A 17,949-nucleotide genomic window follows, 5' to 3' on the forward strand; every position below is an offset into this window, starting at 1 on the left:
TCTTGTTCCACTACGTTTATTGCAACTGCTAAAGACCACAACATCACAGCCCTGCTGCCCCAGGTGGGGCTCCCAGCCACAGCATGGGTGTCTTCTGGGATTCACCAAGGACCCAACCACTAATTCCCTACGAGGTCCCGGGGATGGCATGAGCTGGGGACAGTCACACGGGGTGGCAGCACAGTGTACTTGGATGCTGTCATCTGCATGGGGGCCCTGCAAGGGGAAGGACAGAGATGACAGTGTGACTTGGAAATGGGGCCTGCAAGTGCAGTGTTCCTCACAGGGACTGCACTGGAAGGGGACAGGGACAGGGCCCCTGTGCTGCGTGCTGCAGAAGCCGCTGCTGAGCCCACAGGCTGGGGAGAAACCCTGGCTAGGCACTGCACAAGGCCCTGGCCTTCCCACTGTGACACACCTGGTGCCCATGCCAGAGTGACAGGAACGACAGGTGGTAATGTACATAATGGGGCAGAGCGCCAGACATGTGCCAGGCTTGGGGCAGTGGCACTCCTGTGGACCGCAGGATGGGGTGACACAAGTGAGTGGCCGGCACTGTGCCTTGGGAGGAAGTGAAGGCAGCCCAGGCAGGCTGCGGCTCTGCAGCAGCTCCCTCCACACTCTGGTCACTGCCATCCCCAGCCTGAGTGGTAGGGTGGGGGGACACACAACCTTGACGTTCACCAGGCTGCAAGCGGTGACCAGTTTGGCCCGCGCAGCCTTCCTGCCTCAGCTTCCAGATGTGGGGGACATGGGTGCACACCACACTTGGCTTCTGAACAATGCCTGCTTCAGCTCCTTGCGTAGGTGGCCTCCCGGGGCTCTGGGGACCCTGTGGCCGAGCACTTGCTTTCCTGGCTGTGCCTTCTCGGGACAGCAAGGCCCTGCTGCCACTGTAACCTCACCCAGGATGGGGACATGGATGCCCTGAGCGCTAGATCAACACAGTGTCCCCGAAAACTCTGAAGAGGTGGTGGCTGCATCTCCAGAGCACTGTCCCTCAGCAGGAGCCACTTCCTGAGGAGAAGCCAGGACACAGCTTCTAGTGGGCGGTACTCACAGGCAGGGCCTGGCAGGTCGTGGGCACGGGGCTTAGATTGCGTTCCATGCCTGCTGGGACCGGGACAGCCTGTGCCCTGGCTGTCACCATTGAGACAACCTGATCAAGATGGGGCCAGCAACACCCTGGTCCTATGTGAGGCAGCAGGAACAGCTGGCAGGCAGGCACTTCCCCAGAGTAGGGTGGGCACAGCTGGCACCACGGAAAGGCCAGGTGCAGGGCACGGCTGCATCTAGAGGCTCTGCCTGCCTCCCAGGATGAGATGATTTTATTTATCTAGTATTTATTTTTCATTTTTGTTTTTTTTCAGAAAGCATTTTGGTATGTAGTTCAGCCTGGCCTTGAATCATTTTGTGGCCCAGGCTGGCCTGAAACTTGCAGTGATTCTTCTGCCTCAGCCTCCCAAGTGCTGGGATTATAGGTAGGCACTACCATGCCCTGCTTTATCTATCTATATTTTTGAGAGAGGGCGCTGCTGGGTAGTCTGGGATGGTCTTAAACCCATGGCAACCCTCCCCCTTTCTCAACCCCGGGATCTAATTTCCCTCGAGGCAGCTGATGTGTAGTTGCCTGCTGGGTCCCACGCACCTATTTGTTGGCCCGCTTGTGTCTGTACATCTGCATCATCCGCTGGCGGAAGACGTCAAATGTGTCCTCCTGCTGCTCAGGACCATCGGCACCCAGGCCCTCACCCTCCGAGGCACTGCCCCTGTGGAGGAAGCAGGGTCAGTGTGCAGCAGGGACCCGTAGCACAGCCATCACCGGAGGGCAGAGCCAAGGCCTGGGCCAGGGAGGTGGACACCCGCCACCCACAGGGGTCTAGGTCCCTGGGGGCCCACTGGTGGCAGTGGGATCTTGGGCCCCTGGTGCTGCCCGCCACATACAGGCTGACAGGCTCTCGGATGCCTCTGCCGCAGGAGCCCAGGCCCCGGCCCTCCTTCCAGCCCATCTTCTGCAGCATCTGGAAGCCCACATTCTTGTCCGTCAGCTTCTGCTGGGCAAAGTCCAAGTCCTTGGGCTTCTGCGGAGAGACAGGGACCAGTCCAGGGCAGTTTTCATAGGGTCACCCTGTGTAGTGGGAAGGGCCACAGCCAAAGCCAGGCACGGAGTGCACACCTGGGACACCAGCACCGGGGAGGCCGAGGCAGGAGAGCTGGCCCAAGCCTGGGGGTGCACAGCGAGTATGCAGGCAGCCTGAACTATAGTGGGAGCTTGTCTCATCACAGTAAAGAAAAAAACAGCGAGAGCCCGGGGAACCAGGTCACTCCACACCTGCCCAGCAGCCTCCTGCTCACCTGGGCCCCTGGGCTTCTGCCAGGTCGTGCCCTCGGCACCTGTCTGCAGCAGTGCGCCCTGCTTGGGACACCCTCTCCGGCCCTGTTTCACACCTCATCATCCCCTGGGCCTGTGGCACATTTATAAAGCCACACGGACAAGCAACTGATGTGCACCTGGCATCCCAGCCCCTGGGAACCTGGGGCAAGGAGATGGGCTAGGCAACTTAAAAACCATAAAGTACAGAGAGTAAGGGGCAGAGGTGGACATCTGCTGAGCAGCCGTGCAGCCTGGGGCTCTGTCCCCAAGTCAGGAGGGAACTGTCTCCATGGGAAGCTCCACTGTGATGAGTCCAAGAATGCCCAAGTCTGAGACATGACCTGGTTTTCCTCAGGGACTGGCCACGTGGCCCAGGCTGTCCAGTGAGCCTCCTGCCTCAGCTTCCAGAGCAGCCGAGGCACTGCGGGGGGGGGGGAGCATCCCACAGCTGGCTTCGGGACGTGATCACAATCTAAGCACAAGTAGCGGGCAGTGCCCTTTGAGACCCAGTACTGGCCACATGCAGCCTGGGTGAGGCCTATGGATGGGGGTACTCACCTTCTTTTTGGACATGGGACGTCCCCGAGGCCGGTCATAGGCGATACGCACTGGCTCATGGACTATAAGACAGAGAAACACATGAGCACACCCACACTCCTCCCCTCCTGTTGCAGGGAGAGCAGGTGCCTGGGCCACCGAGGATGGCCTGGCTGGCAGTGAGTGTTGGGCCCAGGTCCCTGTATCACAGAACCCTGCTCCATGGTGGTGCTAGCGGTGGACACGCGACAGTGTGGCTTCCACAGAGAAGCCGCCCTGGCCTTCCAGCAGGATGCTGCAGCAAGGGTGGCATCACAGCACTGTTCTTGCCACGCTCTTGCCGGTGGCTTAACCTCTGCGCCCACTATGTCCAGAGCGAGATGCTCCTGGGGGGTTGAGATGGATGGGCGGGCCGTGGCAGGCAGGCCTGGCACTGCTCCTAGGAAGTGGATGGTCTCCCAGGGCTGCAGCTGCTGCGGGTTTGGACTGGAAGCAAGGACAGCCATACCCCAGGGACACTGGGTCTGCACTGAGGCTGGGCTACAGCTCAGGGAGCCCTGCTCAGCCCCACACTGCGCTGCCATGCTGGCCACCCTGCGCCTCCCAAGCAGGCCTCCAGGCCCCCCTCAGGGGCCCTACCCACCTTGGGGCTCCTGGACCAGGCACACGCGCTTGGGGGCAGGGATCATGCCCACTTTCAGGGACTTGCTGCTCATCCTCTTCCGGGGAAAGCAGGTGCCCACGGTGGCCTGGGGCAGGCCCGGAGCTGCGGACATGTCATCCTCGGCACCCTCGCCTGGGAGGCCATCGGTGGCGGGGGGACCCTCGGTGTCCCCCACCTTGGCAGCCCCTGCTCCCGGCCTGGTGGCTCTGTGGGCAGCAGCCCCTTCCACCCCCTCCTCGTCCTCCTCGTCCTCTTCATCACCCTCCTCCTCCTCCTGCGTCCCCTCTGGGCTCCCCAACTCTGCCTCCTGTGCAGGGCCCTGGTTGGCTGGCTCCCCTGTCCCTTCTCCAGGGCCCCTGGGGCTCTCCTGAGAGTCCCCACTTTGGTTGCCACTGCTGCTGGTGGGCAGGGTGGGAGGCGACAACGTGAAGCGGATGGAGGGACACAGTTCCAGCACTTTCTTGCGGTAGAATTTGAAAGCGGAGCTGTTTTGGTCATGGAGAAACCTGGATCACAGATGGAAATGTGTGGGTCAGGAGAGCAGTGTGGAAACCAGCCCGGATGCCCCGTGTAGGAGGACTCTGTGGGGCACTTGAGTCCCTCACATGGCTCCCTCAAGTCCCAAGGCCTTGGGCACCTTGGGCAGTGCTTGCTGAGGCCACCAGGCTCTGGTCCTGGCCTTCTCCATTTCCACTTCAAGACAGGGTGTCACTGAGTCAGTAACTGCTTGGGCTAGGCTTGAATTTGCCATCTTCCTGCCTCAGCCTCCCAAGTGCTAGGATTCCAGGCTTGCAGCACCATGCCTGGCAACACATCTCCTTGTGTGAATTTTGGAAAATGTATAACACAATATCCAAGTGTGGTAAAAAAAAAAAAAAAAAAAAAAAAAAAACTTTGGCTCTGATGAGCACATAGCTTTTTTTTGGTACTGGGGATGGAACTCACAACCTTGTGCTTGTCAGGCAGGCGCTTATATGCTAAACTGGGGTAAAAACACTGGGGTTGAAAAAAACACACAAAAACAATAACAAAAAGTTGTTTAATAAAAACAATAAAACTCAATTTTTTTAACCATCAAAAAAACATAAACAAAACTAAACAAACAAAAAGATGGGGCCAGCCAGTGACATAGCTCAGTGATACACTGCCTGCCTGGCAAGTGTGAGGTCATGGTACAAAACAACAAAAACAAAAAAACACTGGGGCCTTGCAAGACAGACTATAAACCTAGGCCCACCTGGCCTGTCCGTCCCAGCCCTGCACAGCAGATGCACAGACAAACCTTGGCGGGGAGGCCAAAGCAAGAGAGTATCAAGTGCCAAGCTAGCCTGGGAGCTTGGAGAGACCCCGTTACAGAATGAAAAATAAAACCAGTGAGGATGCAGCTCAGTGCAAAGGCCCTGAGCTTTACCCTTGCTACAAAAATCTATGACAACACAAAACACAGGAGGGGCACAGAGCAGGAGGGCAGAACTGATATGAGCCCGGAGTGCGAAGCATGTAGGTGGAAGGCAGAGAAGGATGCCTCAGAGCTTGCCCTCCAGGATCTGTCTGCAGTTCTTTTTGGTCTTTTTATGCCGGGTCTTGTTATGCGGCCCAGGCTCACTGTGTAGCACAAGCTGGTGTCAAACTTGCAAACTCTCCTGCCTCCTGCCCGGCCATGTATGTATTTTTTTGAGACAGGGTCTTATTACGTAGCCCAGGCTGGTCTTAAACTCATGGACATTCTCCTGTCTCAACCTCCTGAGTGTTGGAAAGCTTCTGTGATTTTTACTAGAACAGTATGAATGCTGTACTTAAAAAGGGAAGACAGACAAAAGAAAAAGCCTTAACACTGGATCTAAATGGAAATGAGTGATCTCATTAGGATTATGATGTGGTCACATCTATACTTGAGACAAAGGACTCGGAGGGACAGAGCCATTCAGGTTTCCTGTGCAAAGAGACTGCTGTGCCATGCTGGCTCACTGTGGGCCTGGTGCAGACCCCAGCAAGCGGGAGGCGGCAGGGCCGGTCACAGGCTGAACGTGGAAGCCCCAGTGAAAGCACCCCGAGTGTCTCTGCAACAGCTGTTTCCTTGGCTTTGGCTCCAATCACCACTGGGTGTGTCAGCAAACACTTCATGCTGCTACCACCAGGCCAGGTGATGCCCAGCCGAACTCCCAATTCCCTAGCGGAAGCACCTTCTGCACTGCCCGGGACACCCCAGTTCCCCTCCTCTCCTCCAGGGCCCTCTCCCACAGCGCGGCCAGCATGGCAAGTACGCACCACAGATCAGGGTTGTCTGCGCTGTTCTCTATGCTGAATTGCTCGATCTCTGGTCCCACCTGAGCCACGAACCTGGCCAGCTTCTCTGCAGTCTCCATGGTCTTGGCATCAACTGAGGAATACAGCACTGTCACCGCCCCGGAGTGGGGACCCTGGGGGCTCTGCAGCTGTCCTAGGAGCAGTATTTCTGGCTCTTCTCCTTTAATGGGCTGATAGGCTGTGACAGTCAGGTCCCCTATCTAGGGACCACACCTGGCATCACCTCGGCCACCAGCACTGCCAAGGCGGCCCTGGCATGGTGGGGAAGGGCTGAGGCAGTGAGCAGGTTACAAGAGTCACATGTTAGCTGCAGCTCTGGGGGGCCAGGAGGAGGCGGGACAGGGGCCACAGCTGGCTAATGAGTTCAGCTCCAAATTTGACCCCAGCACCTTGCCACAAGACTTGAAGCCTGAGAGGACAGGAACGGGTTCCCACAATTCACCCTCACCCCAGCCACCAAGTCCTGAGTACCCACCATCATCAGCAGGGCAGCAGAGGGAGGAGGTGCCTGGGGCTGTGGTGGTGGCATCAGCTCCTGAAGGCTTGGGGGACCGAGGGGCTGGGCCCGGGGTACCCGGGCTGGCGTCCCAAGGCGGTAGGGCTCTGGTGGGGTCCAGCGGGGGCAGTCTGGGCTGCCGGCCAGGGGCCCGTAGCCGGGCACCAGAGGACAGCAGTGTCTGGGTGCCAGTGGAGGCGCGCCGGGCCTTCCATCCTCGGGGGCCCTGGGTACGCAGCAGCCGCCGCCTCTGGCCTGGAAGCAGCCTGCGCTTGAGGCTCTGCACGGCGCGTGCATACAGCATGGCCCGCACGGCACACTCAGCCGGGGCCACCCTGCGATCTGTGCCCACTGGCGCCTGGCTCCCGCGCTGCACTTCGGCCAGCTTCAGCTTGTAGTACTTGTGCTCCAGGCTGCTCTCATCTGATAGAAACCTGGTGAGGCAGGTAGAGGGTATGTGAGGGCCAGCGGGGCCCCAGGTCAGGCCAGCACTATGTCCTCTTCATTCTGAGAAGGCCTCTAAGCTGCTGGCCCGAGCTCGTGGTCCTCCCGCCTCAACCTCCCCAGGTGGTGGGGCTAACAGGGTCACCACCACTTCCAGCCCCAAGAGCCCTTCCTAAGGCGGCACCGGGCCCTCTGCCATATGCTGGTTTCAGGCCCTCCTTGGGGACCTGGCAGGGCCCAGGACAGCCACCCGCCCAGGGTGACTACCGCACCACTGGCCAGACTCCTCACTTTGAGACACTCACAGCTCGAGGTCCTTGCAACACAGCCCCCACTCACCTGGGGACAGGGAGCTGCCCCAGGCTCAATGTGACGGGCACGTGGCAGGCACCTGAGCCATTCTGCAAACAGCCTCATCAGGGTTGGCACTAGACTGGGGTGACACGATCTACACGAGGGCCAACAGGGGTCTGGGCACAGGAGCACATGGAGGGGTGACACTGGGCTGTGGCCCCATGGCAGGAGGCCATGGCTTCCTCCCAGCACTAAGGGACATGGTGATCACTAGTCCACCCGGCTTTCTGCTCCGCCCCTTGCTTCTGATAAGCGCTCTGCAAGTTACACTTTCTCCCAATCTCGCCCCCTTCCCCCACCAGGGCGCCATGCCCCACCAGGCTGTTTCTCTGTGTACTCTGAGCTATGCAGGGAGCTGTTACTCAGCAGGCTGAGGCAGGAGGATCACAGGTTGGAGGCTAGCCTGGGCAACTCAGTGAACCTGTATGGGTTAACCAGGTGCAGGCCTGCAGGGAACAGTGAGTCACAGGGATGCCTGAAGATGACTGACTAGTGAGCTGGCACTGGGGACCTGCCCCAGACTCAGTGGTGCCACCAGGGGCTCACTGGAGAAAAGCGTCTGTGTGAGTGCGCCCTCTGCTGACAGCATCACCCTGTGTCCCCAGTGAGTTCCCAGGCCTCCTGAGAGTCCACTAGGCATCCTGGCCCGTGTCCCCTGCCTGTGGGAGGCACTGCCCCTCCTGCCTGATGCTGTGAGGGCCTACACGTTACTTCTGCCATCATACACAGATTCCTGCTGACCCTGTCCTGCCAGAGAACCCCAAGCGATGCAAACAAATACAAATCATTCCAAGCCAGGTACAGCAGTGGCCCCTATGGCCCCAGCTGCTCAGGAGGCTGAGGCAGGAGGGTCACCAGTGCCTAGGAGTTTAAGGGAGCCCAGGCAACACGGCAAGATGCTGGCTTTCAACACACACCCTGGAGGCCTGGCCTGCCCGACTCTCTTACAAGGCATCGGGGTCTCGGGTAAGGTTGTGTGTAGGGGCTAGAGGGTGGCAAACTCCCTGAGTCAGCTCCTTGGCTGGCTCAGATTTTGTGTCCGAGGCTACAGTCTCCTCTTACTAGACCATGATGGGGTCCCCCATGACTGCCAACGTCACCTCCAGGATGTGACGCCCTCTCTGCCTGGCTCCCTGTCCATCTGTAGAGTCAGCTCTTGAGCGGCTCTGCCACTGGGTGAACCCTACCACTGCTCTGTGGGCATCAGTCTCCAATGTACCCATCTTTTCAGGCCAAGCTGGGATGTTCTGTACCACCCTGGCTGTGCGGGAGCCTATGCCTGCGGTCTGCCATCCTAGCCATCCCATGTCTGGCACAGGAAGTCACCTTCTCCTGTGCCTTGAAGCCCACTGCCCAGGGAGCTTTGACTGGAACCTGAAGCCACCTACTCTGGCATGGGCCCTGAGCTCAGGGACCTACGATATGAATCTCAGCTGCTTCTCAGAAGGTGGAAGGAACCAGAGACTGCATTCCACCGTACCCACAGGCTTTTCCTTGTATGGATAAGGAGTATCGTAAGTCCCAATCCTCTTGCATCAGCCTCCCAAGTAGCTGCGGTTACAGGGGTGCACTACCGCACCTGGCCTAAGTGCACCTTTTTTTTTTTTGTCTTTTTCTTTTTTATCGGTACCGGGGATCCAACTCACGACTGCCTGCTTGCAAGGCAGGTGCTTATACTGCTGAGCTAAATCCCCAACCTCCTAAGTGCACCTTTTAAATTGTGCCATTTTCATTTTCCCTGGAATTTAGCAGAATATAACCCACTGAAAGCCAAGCACCACTGGCACTAAAGGCGTCGCAGTGTGGAGCGTATGGGCGGACTCCCCACTCCCCACTGCTTTTCAGTTCCTTCAGTAAATGAGGATCAAGCAAACCAGAAGGGTAACATGCTAGTCAGTGGCCAAAAGGAGGCTGGAGGGAGAGACAGAGAGTGGGGTGACAGAGCTCGGTGTCCACTGGCAGCCCTGTCCTGCTGGTGGCCGCAGCCCAACAACAGCACTCAAGAGCGTACTGTGGCAGAGCTAGGGCACCATCTCTACCAGGTGCTCTTCCCACAGGGAACCCCCGTCTCCATGCCCACAGACCTACCAGTACTCAGGGTCCTCCTGGAGAGCTGCTCGCTCCCGGGGAGACAAGGCGCCTCCCACGATGCGTGCCACCAGATGCTCGATGGTGTCTACCACCCTGGAGTCTGCTCGCTGCGGCACTGCGGGGACAGAGTGGCTTTCTCAGAATGTAGTGGACAGCATGGGAGCAGCCTTGCACCATACCTAGGGAGCACCGTAATCAACGTCCTCACCATGCTAGCGCCACTGCCTAGGGGAAAGCGGCTTCCAGAGCACCTAAAGTGGACAGCACAGCAGACAGCGAGCCCTGGCCCCCAGCACCACCGAATGGTAATAAACAGGTTTCAGTTTATGACTCTCAGGATGTGGACAGAAAAGGAATAGAAATAGCCAAGTGTGGTAGTGTAGTCCTATAATCGCAAGATTCAGGGAGGCTGAGGCAGCAGAGTAGCGTGAGTTCGAGGCCAGCCTGAACTACACAGTGAGACCCTGTTTCAAAACAAAACAAAACAAAAAAGGCACAGAAATAGAGAGGCCACGGACACAGCTCACTGGTATAAGTGCCCCCCTGAAAACTGCAAGGTCCTAAGTTCAACTCCTGGTACTGGAAAAAAATAAAAATAAAAAGACTTTTCAAAAATAAATACAGCTGGGTGCATATGCTGGTAAAGCCAGCACTTGGGCAGCTGAGGCAGGAGGATGGCCATGAGTTTGAGTCCAGTGTGGACTACACAGCAAGACCCTTCTCAAAAGAAACAAACAAACAAAATCTAAAAGAGGACATTGGAAAGAGGGGCTGGCTATAGCTTAGTGGCACAACACCTACCTGGCAAGAGCATGGTTCTGAGTTCAATTCTCAGTACCCACAAGAAAAAAACGAAAAAGGAAGAATATATACTAGGATAACCGGTTTTCTATAGGCAGTACATTTATCAAGGACTTAATTTTCTTTATGCTTTAATCTTTTTTTTTTTTTTTTTTGTCTTTTTGAGACAGTGTCTCTCTATGCAATTCAGGCTAGCCTTGAGCTCACTTTGTAGCCCAGGCTGGTCTCGAACTCACATTGATCCTCTCACCTTAGCTTCCTGAGTGCTGGAAGGCATGTGCCATCACACCCAGCTCAAGCTAATGTCTTATAATCAGAAAACATATAAATTTATAAAGAAAAAGCCCTTTGGGGCTGGGGATTTAGCTCAGTGGCATAAGCACCTGCCTTGCAAGCAGGTGGTTGTGAGTCTGATCCCCAGTAACGATAAAAAAGAAAAAGACCAAAAAAAAAAAAAAAAAAAAAAAAAAAAGCCCCTGATTAATTTTTAAAGAGGTAACAGCACAGAGTGTTTTTGTTTGCAGCCCACCCTCCAGGGAGCCACGAGGCCCTGGGCTTGGTGGGCACATGGGGTGCGCTCTGCAGAGGCTACCCTAAAACTGGCGGCTGCCGCAAACTATTTCCTCTGCAAAACTGCATTTTCCCCTTGCTGGCTCTCGATTTACAGCGCTGCCTGCTTTCCATGACTTTATGAAAGAATCTGAAGCTCATGATCAGAAGCCATGCAATGTGGGGGCTGTGGGGAACATGGTCACTTCCCTCAGGGGGGCCACAGCAAGGGCCAGAGGGGACCATGAGGGAGGTGAGTGGAGCCCTGCTCCCACCTACACACCCCTGCAAAGGGTAATAAAAAAGATAAAAAGGAACAGCGCCAATGGGAATGTGCACTGTAGCCTTGCCCCTGACACGGGTGGGGGCGTGTGGGTGTGGCGGCTTGTGGTGGTGGGTGTTGGGCCCAGTGGTGTAAACACAGCCAAGGTGCAGATGTGCAGGGGTACAAAGACTACTGTCCAGGGACAGGTAAGGGTCTGCTCCCAAGGGTTCAGTGTCTCAGTGCTGCCAGTACCACAGTGCCAGGCACTCTGCTCCTTTGGGGCACCTGACTACCGTGACCCAGGGCCACATATTGGTAGCCAGGGCTCCAGGGATGGGGGCAGCAGGGAAGGGGAGCTGGGACCAAAGAGCTTCAGAGGCTGCAAGAGTAGGAGAGGTATGTGTGCTGCATGCCAACCTGGGGTGGCTGGGCACTGTGAAAGCTGAGGCCCCAGGCATTGTGGGCGCCGCCTGCTCGGCCCTCGGCTCCCAGGGACTCACTCCCGCCCGCTCTCCAGACTCCATCCCAGGAGCCTCTGAAGCACTGTCCTGAGGTTTTCCCAGGCACAGGGTGGGCACTACAAGAGGGATCTTAACCTTGATCATCCTACAAAGAGCTCAGGTCAAACTGTCCAAAGACATGTGCGCTTCTCCAGCAGCGGCCACAGATTCCCACAACACCCCCAGGGCATCAGGGTGGGGAGAGAAGAGCCCTCACACAGATTCACAGGACAAAGGGTAAGTGTGGTCCTGGCTGGCATCAAACCTTGGTTGGTCTCAGGTGACCCAAGGACGTCTGCAGGGAGATGTGGCCCTCAAGGGGAAAGCAAGGCAGGACACTTGGATCCCATGCTGGCCTTACCGTCACTCAGAGGCTGCACATGGGCCTCAGGCTTCACGGGCAGGGGCACCTTGTCTTCCTCCCGAGGGGGCTCAGGCCCTGGCCGCTTTACCCGCAGGGGACATCCACTGGCCACCAGCCAGGCTTTCAGGTGGTCGATGTACTCTCTCCCAAACAAAGTGGAGTCCTCGAAGTTGGGGAAGGAAGCTGGTGAGGGGGCTATGTCTTGGAGGCCAACGGCCTCCAGGATTTTCTCTTGCCGGAAAGAGGAGGCCAAGGAGAAAGTCTGTCCCAGGAGCGCCAGTGACTTCCGGCAGAGGGAGTTGGTGGTCTCGAGGGCCAGGGCTAGGTCCAGGGGGCTGGTGAGCGTCTTCAGCTTGACGCTGAGCTCATAGGCATTGCAGGCCATGAGCAGGGGTGTGACGCTCTTCAGCAGGCGGTCCTGCAGCCGCATGATGTACTTGTCGAAGGGCTTGATGACTTCAAAGAAGCAGTTTTTGGTCTTCACAGCACCTTTGTCTAAAAGCATGTTTAAAAACTCATTATCAACTCGGGGCGTTTTCAGAGCAGAGTGCTTTAAAAATTTGATAGTAAAAAAGCAGAAATCTCTGTGCTCAGGTTTGAGGGAACACTTGAAGGAGGCGAGTGTCTTGGCACAGGTCTCCGTCTCAAGCTCGAAGAGTGTCTGGAAGAGCTGTGAGAACTTCACGTCATCCTTGATGGTGTGGAACCCTGCCCACTTGATGATCTCAATGCCGAACCTGGAGAAGACGTCGGCCTTGTCTATGATGTCGAAACTCATCTTCCTCCGGGGGAAACGGATGTTCTTCAGGTCCAGCCCCAGGGGAATCTTCGGGTGGGGGAACTGGAGGTCCTCCACACTGGGGTTCATTCTCAGGGCCACATCAGGACTCGGGGTGCTTTTCTGGATCTGGTTAGTGCCTTGAGTTTTGGGGATAACACGATTCAGAGGGGGCATCTTTACTGTGGTGACATTTCTCAGTGCAGCAAGCTTCCCAGCCCCGGCCTTGGCAGTCAGCAGGCCCTGCGTGTCCCCCTTTCCTAGGAGGCCACCCTCCTGGCTGATGCTGAGAGTGTGGGCTCGGGTCTGGCCTTGGCCACTGGCTCTAGGCCCGGGGTCTGCCTCCCCCAAGTGGTCCGTGTCATACTCCCGACTCTCCTTCTCCAAGTGCTCTTTCTCCAGCCGCCTGGAGGAGCCCAGGTCCCCGAGCGCAGCGGAGGGACTCAAGCCAAACTCTTGTGCCCAAGAGGACTCTTGAGAGACTGGATGGCCCACGTCCTGCTCCCAAGAGCCACGGAGAGCCACTTTCCAGTCCTGAGAGTGGAAGTGTCCCAGCTTCCGGTGGCCAAGAGCTTGCTCCCGGGAGTCAGAGTGCGTGAACTCCTGATCCCTGCTGCCCTCCTTACGAAAGTAGCTGTCGTCACCAACAGAGGTGCTGCCTGCCCGGAAGGAGGGGCCTGGGAACGCGTCACCCCGCAGGGCTTCTCTGCTGGCGTCTCGGGAGTGTGCTGCAGACCCCCCAAGGGGGAATCTGCCGTCCCCATGAGTGTCACTAAACATCTCTGCTCTGGACCTTGGGACTGTCCTCAAGAGATCTGAAACACAAGACCCGGAGACAACACGAAGTTAGAGCAGGATGGGAGCACCTAAAAAGGCAGCACTTTGCTGACATGAGGGCATGCAAGGCATCAATGCGGATGGGAGTGCCCAACTGTTCAGAGCCACTTCCAGGGCGCAGCTGTCAGGCTGCCTGCAGGGGTCAGACCACAAAGTGCGCACAACTGCTGGCATGCAGCTTGGGCTGCACCCTGAGGATAACCGTTCTCATAATCACCAAGACCTGGGCAACCCAGGACCACATCTATCCTGACCATCCAGTGATGCTGGGCAGGGGCTGCCCTGCAGACAGGATTGAACTTCACCCACAGGTCCTCTGGCCACTGCCTACGGTCCCCAAACCTGATGCACTCTGACCCTTTCCGCACCTTCTACAGGAACCGGTTCTAGACCAAGGAAGGGAGACTTGGTTCCACATGAGATGGATGTCTTTTTGTGTCTGTGTGTATGGTGCTTGGGATTGACCCCAAGGGCCTTGCACGATGTTGCCAGTCCTTTTTGTTCTTTGAGACAGGGCCTCTAGAAGTCACTAAGTTGCCTAGGCCTGGTTCAAAATTGGGATCCTCCTGCCTCAGCCTCCTGGAGTCCTGGATTACAGATGTGCCCCATCATGCCCAGCTGAACTCAGACCTCTTTGCAACCAGCTGCCCATGCTCAATGCCTCCTGAGAGGAATCTGCCAGAGCCATCGAGCTGTCACTTCTCTTGCCACGGCTGGTGAGGCCACAGCAGAGGTGCTGACCCCAAACGGCTGAAATTACAGATCTTCAGGGCCAATCAACCAGCTCTGGCAGTGAGAACCGGAGACTGAAGCAGGGGTGTGGGAAGGCACAAGTACACCAGCTGTACCAAGAGTGGCCAGGGACCCGGACAGGACCGACTTCCGACCTCCTGGTGTAGAATGGGGAAATGGTTCTGCAGGGCCACCTCACATGGAAAGGGGCTCTGTAAGAGACCAGGGACAGTGAGCTGGGCAGGTCTTGGGAGTTGCTTTCTCACATTCCAGGTTTCCAGTCAGACATTGCAAGCTAGTAAGAAACAAAAGCCAAGGCTTTGTGCACAACAAGCTCATTTGCTTAAGGAGTCCTCACCGAGTGTCTCCTGCACGCCAGCACTGCAGGAGGCCATGACACTGGTCAGGGCAAGGGAAATTCTGCCAGCCTTGCCAGTCAGAAACAGACCCAGGTTAGGGTCAGCAAACATGGAGAAGATGGCAAGCAGGGGACGCCATCTGCAATGGGCGGGTTTCAATCCCAGGCAGGGGCCAGGTGACTTGACAACAGGACGACGAAGCCCCGGGCGAAGGCCAGACAGTGGACAATGACCAGAAGCATGGCAGGAGGGCTGCACTCTGCCAGGGACCCTCATCCAGGACACTCTCATCTAATCCAGGGGGACTCAACGCAGGTACCAGGCTTCTTTGAGGTCGGGGACAGAACTGACATGCAACCCAGCTGGGGACATATGGTGACGTGAGCCACCTACAAGGCACGGGAGGGTGATCAGATCAAGACTGCTACGGACACACTCCAAAGAGATGGCACCGCTGAGAGCACCGAGCAGGAGGAGGACCTTGCTGGCTGCTACTCGGGGAAGAGTAGGGTTACAGGGGCTCAGGAAGTTCGCAGTGACAAGGTGCAGTGATCAGGTTGAGGGGCTAGAGTCAAGCGTGGCAGCCAGGCTCTGCACGGTGTCTTTTAGTGCCTTGCTTATGAGAAAGAGGCAGGGACTGTGCGGCTTTGTGACAGAGATGCTCTAGAGGCCGCTAGCATCCTGTACAGGTTCCAGCCCTCGCTCACTATTTGTTTTTCTTTTTTGAGATAACTAAGACATTGCCAGGCCTGGGGGCACACAGCTCTAATCCTAGCTATCAGGAGGCTGAAGCAGGAGGACTGTCAGAAGTTAGAAGTCACCCTATGTACTGTACATAGCCAAGCCAGGAGTGGTGGCCTGTGACTGTCATCCCAGCACTTCAGAGATTAAAGTAGGAGGACTGCTGTGAGTTCAAAACCAGCCTACCCAGATCCTGTCACAAAAGAGGTATGTGCTGCGGCTCAAGTCTCTAGATAAAGAACTGAAAGCTACATCTACACCTCATATACAAATGCTCAGCATCACAGTGAGGTAACAGTAAAAGCAGTGCAGGACACAAAGATGGCGCAGCTACACAGAGCTATGGAGTGCAGGAGGGGGCTGAGGGGATTCCTCTTCCTCAACTTCCTGTTCCACTTTGCAAAAACACCTTCTGTGTGCTAGTTGCTGGAGTGAAGCCATCACTCCATGCTAAGTGCATTCTACCCATCCCCCCCACTACCATGCATCCCCAGCCTAAACTACCGGAATCTCAGAATTTAGAGTCAATCTCTAAGCCTCAGTTTCTCCAGGGCAAAGGTGCAGCTACTATACTCCCTTGGAGACTCATCATGGACTCAACTGGGTGACCAGCCAGGGCAGGGGAAATGGAAGGAGCATACATGTCTGGGACAGGGCAGCACCTCAAGGGGCCCTGAAACCGAATGCCTGAGGCAGGAGGGAGGCCCTCTCTTGTGCTGTCCTGTCTCCAAGTGAGCACTGTCAAAACACCAGAGGGGAGTTCTCAGGAGACCCTACCCTCAGCAGCTCCATAGGTCTTCTCTGCCTCTCTCACACACAGCTGGTATGTGGCTGTGTCTGTGCTTTTGGGAGGGTGCACAGTAATTCCATGATGGCAGCCCCAAGAGTATACAAAGGCCAGGGGCCCAGAAGTAGACCTGTGAGGCTGCTAAGGAAAGGCCAGACCTGAGGAAGCTGTGACAATGACCCATGAAGGAACTGGCAAGTCCTGATACCTAGGCAGGACAGTGCCCAGAGACCGGCTTTACAAGGCTTCTTTATAGATATGGGGACCATTAATGAGGCCCTGAGGCCACTACCCAGCACCCCCATGCTCTTTTTTTTTTTTTTCCTCTTCTTTTTTGTCCCAGCAGGCCTCAATTTCAGGATTCTCCTGAGGGACCAGATTGCTGGGGTGCCCCACCTTGGCTTCACGGAGGTGGTTCCAGGGCCTGGCAGCCCTGCGATCTGCACATGACTGGGGCTCACAGGTAAATGAGCACAACAGGGAGCACACAAGGATCCCAGCAGTTTGTGTAACTGTCCAGGTGCTGAAACTCCACCCCTGCGCCCAGGCAACCCCTCCCTTCCACATCCACTTCCACTTACCCTGCGCTTTAAATGGAACAGTTTCAGGGATGACCTCACCACTAGGGTTTGTGTGAAATCTTTTTGCTTTTTCTTGCAACACAGCGTCCAAAGTCTCCTGTGCGATCCGCCTTGCTGCCATGCTTTTGTGCCCTGCAGCAAGAGAAACACATGCTGAGTACAACCTCATGCACAAGACCGTCAAGACGACTGGGCAGGAATCACAGCCTTGGCCAGCACTTCAGAGGCCCTCTGGCTGCTCCTCTAGAGGGCTCTGCCACTGCCCCCTGCAGCCCACAAGTGGCCCTTCCTGAGCCGCCTTCTTGGAACGTGTTGGTGCAGGCTCTGACAAAGCAGTGCTGTTTCTGGAAGCTGCTAGAGGACAACAGAACCAACATACAAAACAACATCACAGGATGGGAACAGTGGGGAGAGAACCCCGGCAAATGGTAGTTACGAAATGGTGTTCAGGTTCTTTTCCCGTCTCTGACTGGGAAAGACATTCAAAGCTCACTTGGGACACATGACTTGAGAAACCTCCACCAAGTGACAATGAACTAGGTCCTTGTACGATTGTGCACTCTCTCTCTTTTTAAGACAAGGTCTCAATATGTAAACCACGCTGGCCTGGAACTTGACCAAATCCTCTTGCCTCAGCCTCTTGAGTGCTGGCATGACAGGCATGTGCCACTAGGCCTGGATGGATCTTTTCTGCTTCTTGTAGCAGCCCCCTGAAGAGATGGCCCCCTCGTCGACGACATTACACAGAACAGGAGGATTGGGCTGTATGTCCCACCCAAGGTCAGACAGCGCAGACCTAAACCTGATCACTGGCAGTGGCAAAGGAACAAAGCCCTAACTAATGAGTTGTAAAAAGGGCGGCAGCAGCTTTGGGAGTTACGTGGTGGTGTCCCTCATCACCATCTCCTGCTGGGTGACACCTCCCGACTGCCAAGACGCCAGCCTGCCTTGGAGTCGTCGGTGCAACCAATGCCACCATCCCGTTCCCACCCCGAAGGCTTTTTCCCGAAGGGCTCCTTGTTCTCCGCGGGGCAAGGTCTCCAGATCAGGTGCTCCAGGCTCAAGGCAAGACACCTAACCTTTCTGCGCCCCCGCTTCCCAACTACGGCCAGGCGGCTGCACCGGGCCTGCCGAGGCACCGAGCCGGCTCCAAGGGGCCGAGGCGGCGCGCGATCGCCGTTACCGCCGAGCCGCGTTGGCCCAGAGCTCGCGCGAATGAATGAACCCGGGTTCCGGCTAGCAGTCCAGGAGCTGCCCGGCCCCGCCCCGCCGGCATTGGAGGCCGGGGACAAGGGGAGTGGAGGCCCCGGCTGCAGCACCCCCCAGACGCCTCGGCCTGCACCGGGCCGACGCCGAAGGCCAAGGGCCCTGCTTCAGCGCCATCGCGA

General features: G+C 56.7%; 1 protein-coding gene across 4 annotated transcripts in view; it reads right to left on the reverse strand.

Annotated features, from left to right (window-relative positions):
- Nucleotides 1-17,949, reverse strand: part of Sugp2 (SURP and G-patch domain containing 2) — an 18,463-nt gene continuing 514 nt past the window's right edge. For 3 of the 4 annotated variants that reach the window (XM_013147526.3, XM_013147528.3, XM_013147529.3), the window contains exons 2-11: nt 16,562-16,693; nt 11,744-13,339; nt 9,265-9,382; nt 6,358-6,812; nt 5,844-5,955; nt 3,555-4,081; nt 2,933-2,994; nt 1,945-2,081; nt 1,649-1,769; nt 1-216 (exon numbers count right to left, since the gene is read on the reverse strand). In XM_013147526.3, coding sequence (XP_013002980.2) covers nt 1,649-1,769; nt 1,945-2,081; nt 2,933-2,994; nt 3,555-4,081; nt 5,844-5,955; nt 6,358-6,812; nt 9,265-9,382; nt 11,744-13,339; nt 16,562-16,693 — 3,260 coding nt within the window. In that variant the 3' untranslated portion in view covers nt 1-216. Of the gene's footprint in view, nt 1,018-1,648; nt 1,770-1,944; nt 2,082-2,932; nt 2,995-3,554; nt 4,082-5,843; nt 5,956-6,357; nt 6,813-9,264; nt 9,383-11,743; nt 13,340-16,561; nt 16,694-17,949 lie in introns of those variants that run through there. The other variant, XM_023563060.2, reaches the window with a different exon arrangement.

Source organism: Cavia porcellus, unplaced genomic scaffold (genome assembly GCF_034190915.1).
Source record: "Cavia porcellus strain 051 isolate PalLab524CR breed Dunkin Hartley unplaced genomic scaffold, mCavPor4.1 scaffold_17, whole genome shotgun sequence".
Lineage (NCBI taxonomy): Eukaryota > Metazoa > Chordata > Mammalia > Rodentia > Caviidae > Cavia > Cavia porcellus.